The sequence below is a fragment of the Nymphaea colorata genome, chromosome 5, assembly GCF_008831285.2.
Source record: "Nymphaea colorata isolate Beijing-Zhang1983 chromosome 5, ASM883128v2, whole genome shotgun sequence".
Classification (NCBI taxonomy): domain Eukaryota; kingdom Viridiplantae; phylum Streptophyta; class Magnoliopsida; order Nymphaeales; family Nymphaeaceae; genus Nymphaea; species Nymphaea colorata.
Window position 1 is genome coordinate 25,226,468 of NC_045142.1, and position 14,347 is coordinate 25,240,814.

At 35.5% G+C, this 14,347-nt stretch overlaps 1 protein-coding gene across 1 annotated transcript; it reads right to left on the reverse strand.

Annotated features, from left to right (window-relative positions):
• Positions 1-4,285: 4,285 nt before the first annotated feature.
• Positions 4,286-6,880, reverse strand: LOC116255276 (glutathione S-transferase-like). Its single transcript, XM_050078101.1, has 4 exons — positions 6,795-6,880; positions 6,485-6,584; positions 5,026-5,077; positions 4,286-4,916 (listed from the first exon to the last, which is right to left on the reverse strand). Exons 1-4 carry the CDS (start codon positions 6,878-6,880, stop codon positions 4,510-4,512), a joined length of 645 nt encoding a protein of 214 aa, XP_049934058.1. The 3' UTR covers positions 4,286-4,509.
• Between the last annotated feature and the right edge of the window lie 7,467 nt (positions 6,881-14,347).

Below are 14,347 nucleotides of genomic sequence, written 5' to 3' on the forward strand. Positions count from 1 at the left end.
CTCCCTCTCTCTCTCTTTAGGATGTGTCTTCTGATTCTTCACAATGCTGTCATTTTTATAATAGAGAGAGAGATAGAGAGAGAGAGAGAGAGAGAGAGAGAGAGAGAAGAGGACGTCCGTGCTCCCTCTGTTCTATGAGCCCCATCAAATGGTGGGCAACACCGCGTCCTGGAACACATTGGTCTACTCGCCTCTCTTCTCCTGTTTTTTTTAGCCTGTTTGGATGGAGGGAGGGAGAGAGAAATGAATGGAAAGGAAGACATTTTTTTTGTTTGAATAATTAAGGAGGGAAAGGAAAGAATAACTAATAACTGTGTTTGAATGTAAGGTAAAAAAAAGAAAAAGAAAGAGGAAAAAAATGATATTTTAATATAATTTCAATTTTTTCAAAAAAAAAAAAGAGATTGAAAGAGAAATGAATGAATGATCATTTCTTTTTCTTTTTTCTCCTTTCCCTCTCCATTATCTTCCATTCCCTTTTCCTTTATTTTCCTTTTTCCTTCATTTTCCTTCGACATAGCATTAATTTTGTCAGAAGCATTCATTCTTTTTTTTTATTGCTCACCTAAGCACTTAAATACAAGGCCGTAACTTCAATGTATTATTCATTTCATCACTTAAATACGTCGTCCTGTCCATTTTACTTTTGTGATAGAGAAGTACAATAGAACAGTACCAGTCACTGATGGTGTGACAAAATTCGTCTCCTACCGAAAATGATCACACACTTATTTCTTGTGGCAATTTATTGCGTTCACCGGCCTTTTGGATACACTGTTTTTTTTCTTTAGCTTCATTGTTGTTTATTTATTTTTCTATATGAAAATTTGGTTTGTCGCCGGTTTTTTCCATTTTTCATTTCTTCCCTTTCGCTCAACCTTATTTTTTATTTATTTTTTGAAGTCCACAATCATTTTTTGACCTTTGAACTGATCGATCACAATTCATTATATGTGCACCAAATGCCGAATGTTGCTAGACAACAAAAAATTAAAAATTTGTTATTGAAAACATGGTAAATAATTGATATGATTATTGTTTTCTAATAATAAGCTTTATTATTTTTAACTATCCAACAACATTTGTCGTCCTGCATACTTAAATTACACACACACTTCCAAATATATTTATATAATATATTTATAAAAACTATTTTTTATATAAAAAATGTTTTGAATCAAGTTGTCTTACAGCACATGTTGGTTTTTCTATTACCAAAATGTTGATGTTATGAGAGTATTCATTTTTTTTACAGTAAACACACTATTACAACCTAAAATCATCAACTTAATATATATTTATATCAACATATCTTATCAAGGTTATATTAAAAAAAGAAAACACTTTCAATATCGTATTTAAAGACTCTGACTTTCATCACTAACTTAATAGTCTGGTTGGTACAAAGCCAGACCATTAAGTTGAGAGAGAATTAAGTTGAGAGAGAGAGATGTGTGTACATGATAGGGGCTGAGTCACATGTGCATGTGTGGGCGGTTGTCCTCACGGTCTCAAAAAATATTATATGTTTATACATTAGCTGGCTACAATCGTTTACTTATTTATATAGTACCCCACAATCATTTTACCATGTATTTGAGGGGATGTAAAGTTTTTTTGGTGCAGATTGTCCAAAAATTTATAGCTCAGCCATGGTGTGTAGATAAAAATGAATTTTACTTTCATTTAGCATTTAAATATAAAAAGTTTGCGCTCATTTGTAAAGTTTCTCCTTTAAAAAAATGTTTAGATATAAAAAAAAGTTTTTATTTTTTCTATTAATCATATGTAAACATCTCATATCTGATGTCGCAAATGAAATTCACATGTTGTACCTAAAATTCACATTTCGAGTACTTGATATTAAGTTTATACGTCCGCAAAATCTCGAGTACTTTTCTTATAAAATTTTTTATATGATGAGAATATATGCAAATAGCCGTTTAATTTAACATTTAAAGTTCACAAACTTTAATTTTTTTAATTTAGAACTGTCATAATTGGAAGCAAATCATGGAACCACCGCCTTTGTTAAAAAATAAAAGTAATATATGATGAGAATATATGCAAATAGCCGTTTAATTTAACATTTAAAGTTCACAAACTTTATTTTTTTTAATTTAGAACTGTCATAATTGGAAGCAAATCATGGAACCACCGCGTTTGTTAAAAAATAAAAGTAAAAGTGAAATTTTAGGAGTTCTGCCATCAGTTTTTGATAAGCTTGTATTCTACTATATCTCACCATAATTTAAAAAAAGTCGATACAAGGGCGTTACTAATAGTGCGACAACAGTTTGCATCGAACATCATTTTACCCAGCAGTTTTGTAATAAAAGCAAGTTTTGTAATGAAAGCAAGTTTTTTATGAGTTTTAAAACCCTTTCTTTTTCGTCTTTTCTTTTTGGTTGGGTTGGGTGACACTTCCAAAACCTTATCCTTGAATAACTTAAAAGGGCCTGCTGGGTTATTTTCTGGGTTATTTTATTTTATTTTACAAAACCATGGGCATTGGGCCGGGTACCTAACAGGTACCCGTTACTAGAGAGAAAAGTACCCGTTCCTAGACCCGACTCAAGCGGAGAGAAAAGGGCATCGAGTTGGCTCGATCAATTATCTGGCTGGCCCGGTGAGCCCGATTAAGCTCGGGTGTAGGCCTGATAATATATTTTTTATATATATTTTGTTGATTTTTATATATAATTATAATATTTTGTTACAAATTTATATATTATTTTATATTAATATATAAATTTTTTAATTTAATCGAGTCGGGCCCAAGCCAAGCTCGGGCTCGAGTTTGTAGGGCCGGACCTAGGTTTTGGTTGTCAGGCTGGTTCGAGCCCTACTCCACATCAGGCCAGGCCGACCCGATGCTCAGGCTTAATCAAAATCAAGTTTTTTAAATCGAATTTTGGTGGCACCCAAATACTATTTTTCAAGTGTCATATGGAAACACCTTTTAAATGAGCATTCCTAATAAAAAAATTACTAAAAATTGTGATGTTTAATGACGAAGTTGCATCAAATGAACAATTTTTAAAAAAAAAAATATGTTTGATGAAAGAAGTTTAGAGGTCCGTAAACGTTTCATTTGTTCTTCTTTGATGACAATCAAACTTTGAAGAGTAGAAACTCTGTGAGTCAAAATCACCAAAAAAGTAGGCCAATAGGCCGGCAATATTATTCATCAACTACGCATCTATAACAAATTTGAGACTCGATTCAGGATCTTCAACTTAACGGTTTTTCTACATCATTTTCATTACATGTTCAGTAGTAGAACCATTCAAACTCAAAGACCCTTCAAATTTGAATATATGATGTCAAAGATCATGCAGTTTTCTTGTTGATAAAGCAATGCATAAGAGCATAAGAGGTTAAATGTGAAAAAAAAAGTTATCTTGAAGTACTAAAGATTTCAGAACCGGAGCATCTGATCTTAAATCCAACCATTTCGCTGTACAAAGAAGCAAATAAGAGTCTTTAAGTGTGGATCAGAAGTTTGGCCTCAGTTTGAGGAATCATGAATTTTACCATAAATTTTCTGTAACATCAGTAAAAATATTCTACATTGGGTTCATGGATTTCAAATCTCGAGTACACAATCAGATATTATATGTGCATTAAATACAACACATAGCTTTTGGACATGATCAATAGTGAATTTAACTTGGTTGCGGCAATCAACCACATTACCTAACCAAGTCCACCTAATATGAGCAAGTCACCTAATTTCGTTTGTACATATTAGGTCGCCGTTCTAGTATCTAAAGAGTTTGGCATATATAATTGATAAAACATTGTAAAAATGCGGTTAACTTAATATTCATCCCTATCTTATTGGTAATTAACAAGTCAATTTAGGTTAGCTAGAGATGTCAATAGATCAAATTCAAATAGAGTTCCAAATTGAATTTCTTTAAAAAAGTGAGAAATGAAAAAATGTTAATTAAGAGATCGGATTGCATGTGGATTTAAGAAATGACATCAAATCAGATATATATTCAGATTTGATTTAAAAACAATGTCCTATTGGATTCTATTTCAACTACAAATAAATATCCCATATCCAATATCCATACACTTCAAAATTGCAAAATGAGATCTGGAAAGTCCAATTTAGATTTGGAGTAAGATATGGGAATAAAAGTTGGATTGGATTTTGATGGCTGAACATGAAACTATATTTACATTGGTATTAGACTTTTTTCTTTATTTGTGCACGAACCCGGATTGAAATCTGAATATGTGAACACCTGATAAATAAATATGATTACGGGAGTTTCCCATCGACTCTGATCACAAAGGATTCAAACCACAGGGTTCGTGCATAGGATTTAACAAATTTTCAAACCAAAGGCAGTCGAAAAACACCTCGAGGTCCGCATAGCGACACAATTTTTACATAATGTTATTGTTACCAATCCGAAAAACACACAAACACACCAACACCAAGAGCAAGTGGATGCATGAAGAGGGACATGCTTCTATGATTCAATCAAAACTTCATGGGCTCAGAGACCTTCTTCTAGTATGTCCGACATGCTGGCGCGACGTAATGAGGCCGGAGTGCGGCGAAGACATGATGTAGTGGAGGCAAGGAAGGTGGTGAAGGTCAGCCAGTGAGAAGTAGTCTCCAGCCAGGTACTTGCACTTAGACAACCTTTCTTCATATACATCAAACACCTTGTTGAGCTTCTCGCACTGAGCTCGGACCAGGGCCTCGTCGGGCACCTTGCCAAAGGTCGGTTTCATGACGCTCTCGAGAATTAAGACCAAGGCCGGCGGGTCGAACTGGTGGGCTTCAACTTCCATCCACAAGCCCACAATGGCTATCCCACCAAGCTCAGGCCCTAGGAGGTCCGTCCCTTTCTCCTTATACCTGGAAGCAATGTGGTCTGTGATAGCTCTTTATTCTGTAAGAAGCGAGATGCATAGCATGTTTAGTACAAAAAATGTTTTGATCGGCCGAGCCCAGCCTATTGAACCAAAAACAGGCAGACTGAGGCCGGAGAAACTCACCAAAAAGTACTGTTGCATCGTCCTCAACATATGCAGGGATTTTACCAAAGGGCTGCCAAAAGAAAGATAATATTGTTCTTCCAGATAAAGAAAATATTCTCACATTTTCTTTGTCATTTTATAATGAAAAAGTTTGTGAAATGAATCTTACTAATTAAATAATAAACTATGATCAATAAGCATTAGAGAAAACTCGCCAGTTGTTGGAGACATAATAATATTCAAGTTGAAGATGGTCAAAAAGCTCACAACAACTGAAATACATTATTTGGGCTAACTTATTATGTTTCATAGGTGAATGAAAGCCGCCCAAATGAGAGCAAAAGCTCCCTCTTCTCACGGCTTCAGGAGCGGAGTTAAAAAAATTTTATTGCAGGGGTTGAACTATATTTTCAAAACATTAACAAAGGCCAATATGTAATTTTTCAAAATTTTTACATTGGTTAAACTAAAGTTTTTAAAATTTACAAGTAAAATATTTATTTTCTAAAAATCGGGGCAGGGGCACACTTCGGGGTTTGGCTTGGAGAGACACTTTACTGTCAACTTGGTGGTGCTGCACTTTACCCTATCAAACTAGCAACCCGTCTCTTCCTACATCTCCAACCTGACCAACTATGCTATGCCTCTTTTAACTTTTGTCTTCACAGAAAAATTAAAAAAAAAAATGCAGCACGGTGAGTAGAGGGGTATTTCAGTCTTTTTAATTTTTTACCTGCTTGATTTTTCACTGATCAAGGGACGGTCTCCTCTTCAAATCAAAGGGCATTTTGGTCATTTCATTCCAAAAAAAGCAGCACGGTGAGTAATGCAACTTTAGATTTTACCGGCTCGAACCTGGTTAAGCTCTGTCATATGATAAACAAGTAGAGCTCGAGCTAATCACGCTTTGACCTCGATTGTTAGACGAGCCGATCTCGAGTTATTTCAAGATATAAGCTGGTTAAGACCAAATAATAGACATTTAGTGTGCTTTCTTAAACGATGGCACAAGTTCAAAACCTGTTGTTTTCAGCCTAGCCTGGGTCGAGCTTGAATGGATCTCAAGCTACAAAATTAATTGAGCTCGACTCCAGTTTGAGCTGAGCTTGGCTGGGGTTTGAGCTCGCCTAGAGCCAATGCTTTGGTTGCTGAATGGAGTTTCAGCCACGTTAACTATGCTCATGAGCAGCCCTGCATCCAGCAACAATAGTTGCGGTGCATGTTTTGTGTTTGAACTTCTTTGAACCCAAAATGTCGCAATTTGCTTCTACATTCACAAAGGAAAAACTCTTTATAGATAAATATAATAATTAATAAAAACCATAATAACAATAATGGTATTAAAAAAATAGTACCAACAAGAATCAAACAAAAGAAGCACCCCAAATGCACCTCATGCCTGAACAATCATATCATGCCTATAAGCTACAATGAGAAGGAGAAGGAGAAGGAGAGAAATGGGGTTATAGTAGCATACATTAAGAGATAGAAAAGGCTGCTGCTTATCGGCACCAGCAACCATATTAACAGGCACGATCTCATAGTCAACCTCCTTCTGCTCCAGGCACACCAGTGCCCTTGTTGTGGGTTTCTACCGCGCCAAACAGTAAACCTTCACCCCCATCTCTCTCTCTCTTTATATGTGTCTTCTGATTCTTCACAATGCTGTCATTTTTATAATATATATATATATATATAGATATATATATATATATATATATAGAGAGAGAGAGAGAGAGAGGTTTCGAAGGGTATAAGAGGTGGCTGTTCATTTACTAGTGAGCAACTTGTCTGGTCTCATGTCAAGGGCCTTTGACTTGCAGAGCGACCAACAGAAGAGGACGTCCGTCTCCCGCTGCTCTATGAGTCCCATCGCGGTGGGCAACACCACGTCCTGGAACACATTGGTCTACTCGCCTCTCTTCACCTGTGTTTTCACAGCCTGTTTGGATGGAGGGAGAGATAGAGAGAGAAATGAATGGAAAGAAAGGTCTTTTTTTGTTATGGAGGGAAAGGAAAGGAGAACTAACAACTGTGTTTGAATGCAAGGGAAAGGAAAGGGATGGGAAGAAAATAATTTTTTAATATAATTTTAATTTCTTCAAAAATGAATGCTTCGTTTGGATGGAGGGAAAAAAGAAGGAAAGGGAGGGATAAAAAGGAAATGAAAGGAAATGGAATGAAAAATGAATGAAAAGGAAAAGAAAGAAGTGATTATAAAACTTGTTTAGATAGAAAGGAAAAGAATGATAAAATTTATTACACTTTACAATAATACCTTTAACATTAAAAAATTTATCATTCAAATAAAAATATTTTTAATTTCATTTCCTGATTCAATAAAAGAGGAACTATACTTACACTAGACATTTCATTTTATAGTAATAAATATGATAAAAATTTATATATCAATCAAACAAAATGCCATTTTCAGGTGTACTAATTGGATGACATAAAAATGACAAAAACTTGATTTTGGTAAAGGAGCCATTGTGAAATATCATCCAAGTCTTGAGCAGTGGCCGGAAGGGATAGAGAGGCAGACCCGGCGCCCGTCAGAGTCTTGACCAGCAGCGATGAGGAAGGGAAAGAGCCACGCAAGGTCAGTTGATGTCTCTTTTGCGGGCAGAGGTATACACGGTAAAAAAGGATAGACTTTTCATTTCCTTCCTAATACCTCTAATTTTGAAGGGATTGAATTTACATTAGAGTTCCTTTTCTTTTCCCTTCCTTTGCAACCAAACAAACTTTTTGCTTTTCTTTCTTTTCTCTTCATTTTAATTAATCAACCAAACAAACAACAGATGAATTGTTCTTTCATTCCCTTTCCATCCCTTTTCCTCCAACCAAACAGGGTGGAAGAGATTGGAAGGGAAATAAATTGATATCATTTTCTTTTCTTTCTTCTTCTTCCCCTCCCCATTCCCTTCCCTTTTCTTTTCCTTCATTTCCCTTACATCAATTCCTTTCCCTCTCTTTCAATTCATCTAAACATAGCATTAATATTGTCAGAAGCATTCATACTTCTTTTTTATTGCTCACCGAAGCAGTTAGATACAAGGCTTTGATACTCTCAAACTTAAGTGTATTATTCATTTCATCACCTAATTACGTCGTCCTGTCCTTATTACTTTTGTGACAGAGAAGTACAATAGAATAGAACAGTACCAGTCACTGATGGTGTGACAAATTAGTCTCCTACCGAAAATGATCGCACACTTATTTCTTTTGGTAATTTATTGCGTTCACCGACCTTATGGATAGATATTTTTTGGTTTTACCTCATTGTTGTTTATTTATTTTTCTACATGAAAAATTGATTTGTCGCTGGTTTTTCTATTTTTCATTTCTTTCCTTTCGCTCGACCTTATTTTTTGAAGTCCAGAGTCTTTTTTTTTTTTTTTACCTTGAAACTGATCAATCACAATTCATTATACATGCACCAAATGCCTAATGTTGCTAGACAACAAAAAATTAAAAACCTGTTGTTGAAAACATTGTAAACAATTGGTATGATTATTTTTTTTTAATAATAGATTTTATTACTTTGAACTATCTAACAATATTTGTCGCCCGACAGATTTAAGTTACACACGCACATCGGAAACTATTTATAAAAACTATTTTGATATAAAAAATGGTTTGAATCAAGTTGTCTTACAACACATGTTGGCTTTTCTATTATCAAAATATTGATGTTATGAGAGCTATTCATTTTTGCTTATTATAAACATATTATTAAACATAAAACGATTAACTTAATATATATTTTGCATCAACATATCTTAACAAAAGTTAGATATAAAAAAAAAGACTTCCATCCTACATAGTTTTTTCGATTTTTCATTTCTTTCCTTTGGCTCAACTTTATTTTTTATTTATTTTTTGAAGTCCACAATCATTTTTTGACGTTGAAACTGATCGATCACAATTCATTACATATGCACCAAATGACGAATGTTGCCAGAGAACAAAAAATTAAAAATCCGTTAAATCCAACAACATTGCCGTCTGACGTGTAAACTACACACATACACATCCTAATATATTTATAAAAACTATTTTTATATAAAAAATGCTTTGAACCAAGTTGTCTGTCTTACAACGCATGTTGCTTTTTCCATTATTGATGTTATGAGAGCTATTCATTCTAGCTTATTGTAAACATACTATTAAAACCTAAAATGGTCAACTTAACATATATTTTGCATCAACATATGTTAACAAAGTTAAATTAAAGAAAATTTTGATATCATATTTAAAGAGTCTGGATTTCATCACTGACTTAATGGTTTGTTTTTCTACCTATTTTATATATATATATATATATACACACACGTTAGTATTCTACAATTGTTTATTTATTTATATAGTACCCCACAATCATTTTACCATGTATTTGAGGGGATGTAAAGTTTTTTGGTGCAGATTCCCCAAAAATTTATAGCTCATTTAACATTTAAATATCAAAATTTTTCTCTCATTTGTATAGTTTTTTTCCTTTTTAAAATGTTTTTTCCATAGATCATATGTAAACATCCAATATCTGATGTGGCTAATGAAGTTCACCTGTTCTGCTTAAAATTCACATTTAGAATTCTTGACATTAATTATGCTTCAACAAAATCTCAATTACTTATCTCAGTGGATTTTTCATATTATGAGAATATATGCAAATAGCCGTTCAATTTAACATCAAAAGTTCACAAAGGATTCAAACAACGGATTCGTGCATAGGATTTAACAAATTTTCAGTGGATTTTTTTATATTATGAGAATATATGCAAATAGCCGTTCAATTTATCATCAAAAGTTCACAAAGGATTCAAACAACGGGATTCGTGCAAAGGATTTAACAAATTTCCAATCCAAAGGCAGTCGAAAAATACCTCGAGGTCCACATAGGGACACAATTTTTACATAATGTTATTGTTACCAAACAGAAAAACACACAAACACACCAACACCAATAGCAAATGGATGCATGAAGAGGGACATGCTTCTATGATTCAATCAAAACTTCATGGGCTCGGAGACCTTCTTCCAGGTGGCGCGTGACGATATGTCCTCCCACCAGGCGCTGACATGCTGGCGCGACGTAATCAGGCCGGAGTGCGGCGAAGCCATGATGTAGTGAAGGCAAGGAAGGTGGTGAAGGTCAGCCAGTGAGAAGTAGTCCCCAGCCAGGTACTTGCACTTAGACAACCTTTCTTCATATACATCAAACACCTTGTTGAGCTTCTCGCACTGAGCTCGGACCAGGGCCTCGTCGGGCACCTTGCCAAAGGCCGGTTTCATGACGCTCTCGAGAATTAATACCGAAGCCGGCGGGTCGAACTAGTAGGCTTCAACTTCCATCCACAAGCCCACAATGGCTATCCCAGCAAGCTCAGGCCCTAGGAGGTCCGTCCCCTTCTCCTTATACTTGGAAACAATGTGGTCTGTGATACCTCTTGATTCTGTAAGAAGCGAGATGCATAGCATGTTTAGTACAAAAATGTTTTGATCGGCCGAGCCGAGCCTATTGAACCAACAACAGGCAGACTGAGCTCAGTAGAAGAAAGACTAGGTCTGACAAAACTCACCAAAAAGTACTGTTGCATCATCCTCAACATATGCAGATTTTACGAAAGGACTGCCAAAAGAAAGATAATATTTTTCTTTCAGACAAAGAAAATATTCCCATTTTCTCGGTTCTTTTATAATGAAAAAGTTTGTGAAATGAACTTCACTAATTAAACAATAAACTATGATCAATAAGCATTAGAGAAAACTCGCTAGTTGTTGGAGACATAATAATGTTCAAGTTGAAGAAGGTTCAAAAGTTCAACAACTGAAGTACATTATTTGGGCTAACTTATTAGGTTTCATACTCGATACTGGGTGAATGAAAGCCGCCCAAATGAGAGCAAAAGCTCCCTCTTCTCCCGGCTTCAGGGGCAGAGTTAGAAATTTTTTATTGCAGGAGCTGAACTATATTTTCAAAACATTAACAAAGGCCAATATGTAATTTTCAAAATTTTTATATGGGTTAAACTAAAGTTTTAAAATTTACAAGTAAAATATTTATTTTCTAAAAATCTGGGCAGGGGCATACATCGGGGTTTGGCTTGGAGACACTTTACTGTCAACTTGGCGCCGCACTTTACCCTATCGAACTTGCAACGCGTCTCTTCCTACATCACCAACCTGACCAGCTACACTATGTCTTTTTTAACTTTTGTCTTCTCACTTAAGTGCCAACTAAATAAAACTGAAAAATAAAAAAAAACATGGCTAACTCAAAGCCCCTTTTCTGGAAAAAAGAAAAAGAAAAAAGAGGCAAAGTGAGTGAACCAATATTGAGAGAGAGGTAAAGTTGTTGCTTATGCTCCCCATTGAAGATATCCACATGGATGAGCTCGTAGTCGAGCCCCTTCTCGAGTAAGCATGCGAGCACTCGTGCTGTATTCGTCGTCCTGGGATGGCCATAAACCCTGATGCCCATTCTTCTTTCCTCTTCTTTCCTTTCCTTTTCGCACTAACGAAGCAACCTTCCTCCCCGAGAGACCTAGCGGCACAGGTTTAACATGCAGCACCTATGGTTACCACCACAACTCACACTCACTTCATTTTACATCTTCAAGTATTTATATATAGGAAAATCAAGTTTTACACATAGAAAGAAATTTAGAGAGATTGGTGTGAATGGTAGCAAGGTTGGCACACTTGTGGCACATGCAGCGGCCACCACTTCACCTAACATTTCAAACTTCACAAGTCATTTTTATGTTAGCTTCAATTGATTATTTGGCTCGAGTTATCAGTATTTATCAAATCTGTTCCTAATAAGGGAGAATTATTGCTGACAAAGATGTACCTCTTCTATAACGAAACATAACATTTGATTCATGCAACAAGATATAAAACTTTAAAATTTTAAAGAGCAAACAATATGTAATAAGATGAATTGCTCGTAAATATCAATATAAAAAGATTTTTTTGGGGGTCCTGTTAGATAGTGGCCCTGAGCCCTATTTCTTCATCTTTTAACCGCAAGACCGCAAGAGGACACCGCTTCCAAATAAAGAAGATTTTCTTCAATTAAGATTACCTTTAATATTCTGTCAATCTCTCACAGACGATAACCGTTAGCTGGGAAATAGGAAAACCTATGAGGTTGGTATGAAGTTCTTAGAGCTACTGAATCTAGGGTTAATCCAGAGGATGATTCTCGTGAAGCCTCGTAGAAGCAAACCGACTGAATTATGCTTCATCTTCTTCTCCCTGGTCTCTACTTCTTCCTGTTATTCAGCATCCGCTGGCTGCTACAGACCGTGTGCTCATCCTGGAGACGCCGCTGACGACCCTGCTGCACAGACACAAAGTTGAACAAGGTGGTGGTTCCGCTGCTGTAGTTCCTTCAGGTCCGTGTATATCAATTTCCCACACATAGCCCACACCTATCTCTGCCCTGCCCTTGGCTAGAAAGATATGCGGTCCTGTAGGAGATATTAAATGGAACAGAAATTGGCCGTGTAGGAGAGTTTAAATGGAACAGAAATTGATCACTGGGTGGTAGAGTACTGGCAACACTTGTTTATTATTTCATATTTAGAAAGCCTACTAACAAGTTGGATCTCAAGTTTACAGCCATTATGGTATCAGACTAAACAGACATTAGAAATTAAGATGTCCGAGTGGAAAATATTAAAATACTGCCCAACTTTTAGGAACAAATCAAGGCCAAGTCTAATTCTAAGATCAGTAGCTCCCTTTTAATGTTTTGATAATTCAAAATGAAAACTGACAGACTATCAGCCTTTGTCCTTTTCATTGCACCAACCTTTTAGGAATCCATCAATATATTGTTACCTAAAATATTTATTTATATTTCTTTTTTGTTGCAAACTTGTAATTCGTCATAAATTGTTTAAAGTAGTCACTTCTAATGTTGAACTCATGTACATGCCACCTTAAAGCATGCATGAATTTAAATAATTGAACTTTTATTATCAATTAGAAGATTCATTTAACTCATGGTACACTTCCTGGGGCTGGTTGCAAGTGGTCCTGTGGTTCAAGTGTGCTGTCCCATGCGATCCCGTTTTATCTGAATTCTGGTGTTTGCAAGTATAAGTGGCTGAGAAAAATGTAGATAAGCAATTTGTGTGGGCTGGTGTGAGCAATTATCCACATCAGGCCACGACAAGATGTCTATACCGACAGCATTACTGCCGTCAAGTAAAACTATAATTGACGGTTTTCTTACTTTTACGGTTTTACCGATGCTTTTCTACCGTCAGTAAACGTAAGGTCTTTTTTGTAGTGCACGCCACTAGTAGTACTAGAGAAGGGGAAATGTACTCGAAGGTTTTACGGCTATTCTCAATAGGGTTTATGACCACGTTTCTTATTGACAAGAGATAAATTTTGATAATTACATTCTGATTTCAATTTCTCATATAAACACTTTTATGTTTGATAGTCTCGGATTAATATCAAAGAATGAGACGGATTTCAAACTCATGTATTTCAAATCCTTGATATGTTGATGAAACCATGGATCGTGGTCCGGCCCACGTAGGTCACAGATCTAAGGGGCAATGTTTGATAGCATCTGATCTGAGATTCAAGGCCATAAATATATACTGTTCAAGCAAGCATTGGATTTCATAATTGGGGATTTGAGATCCACACTATATTATGAAAACCATGGATCAGTAGTCAAAGAAGTTAAGAGGAGGAGGAGGCTGGGTCGGACTACATATCCACATTTTAATGTAAATCAGCCTCCTCCTTTAACACATTAATTCACTATTAGTATACTGAATTTGCAATGTTTTGTACTTGAAATAGGAAGGAAGCATAATTGTATGTGACGAGTTGCAATTCAACCACCTCTGTTCATAGCGATTCATTAATTCTATCTTAATTAATTAGCTGTAATTTAATACCCTCATAGGAAGTTTGATTGCTTCAGATTTGAAATCTCATAGGAAGTTTGATTGCTTCAGATTTGAAATCCATGGATTTGATCTACGCAACATGTTTTTGCTGATATTAAAAAGGATCTACGGTAAATTTTGTGGTTCATCAAACTAAGGATCTTAGCTCAGACTTAAGATCTATGCTCGCAATCTTAATTTTATCTTTTTGCATTAGAAAAAAGATCGGATTTAAGATTGAATGCAGGAGTGTCTGTTTTTAAATCCATGGTTTTCAAATCCTGAGGATCTTAAATCATAGGCAATTATACGCAGCCTTAAAGAAAGAAAAAAAAAAAGGCCCTCACTGAGTCATGCTCTCGTGCATGACTGATCTTAACAGTTGATGCTTGCATTGAGTGCACACTAGATGC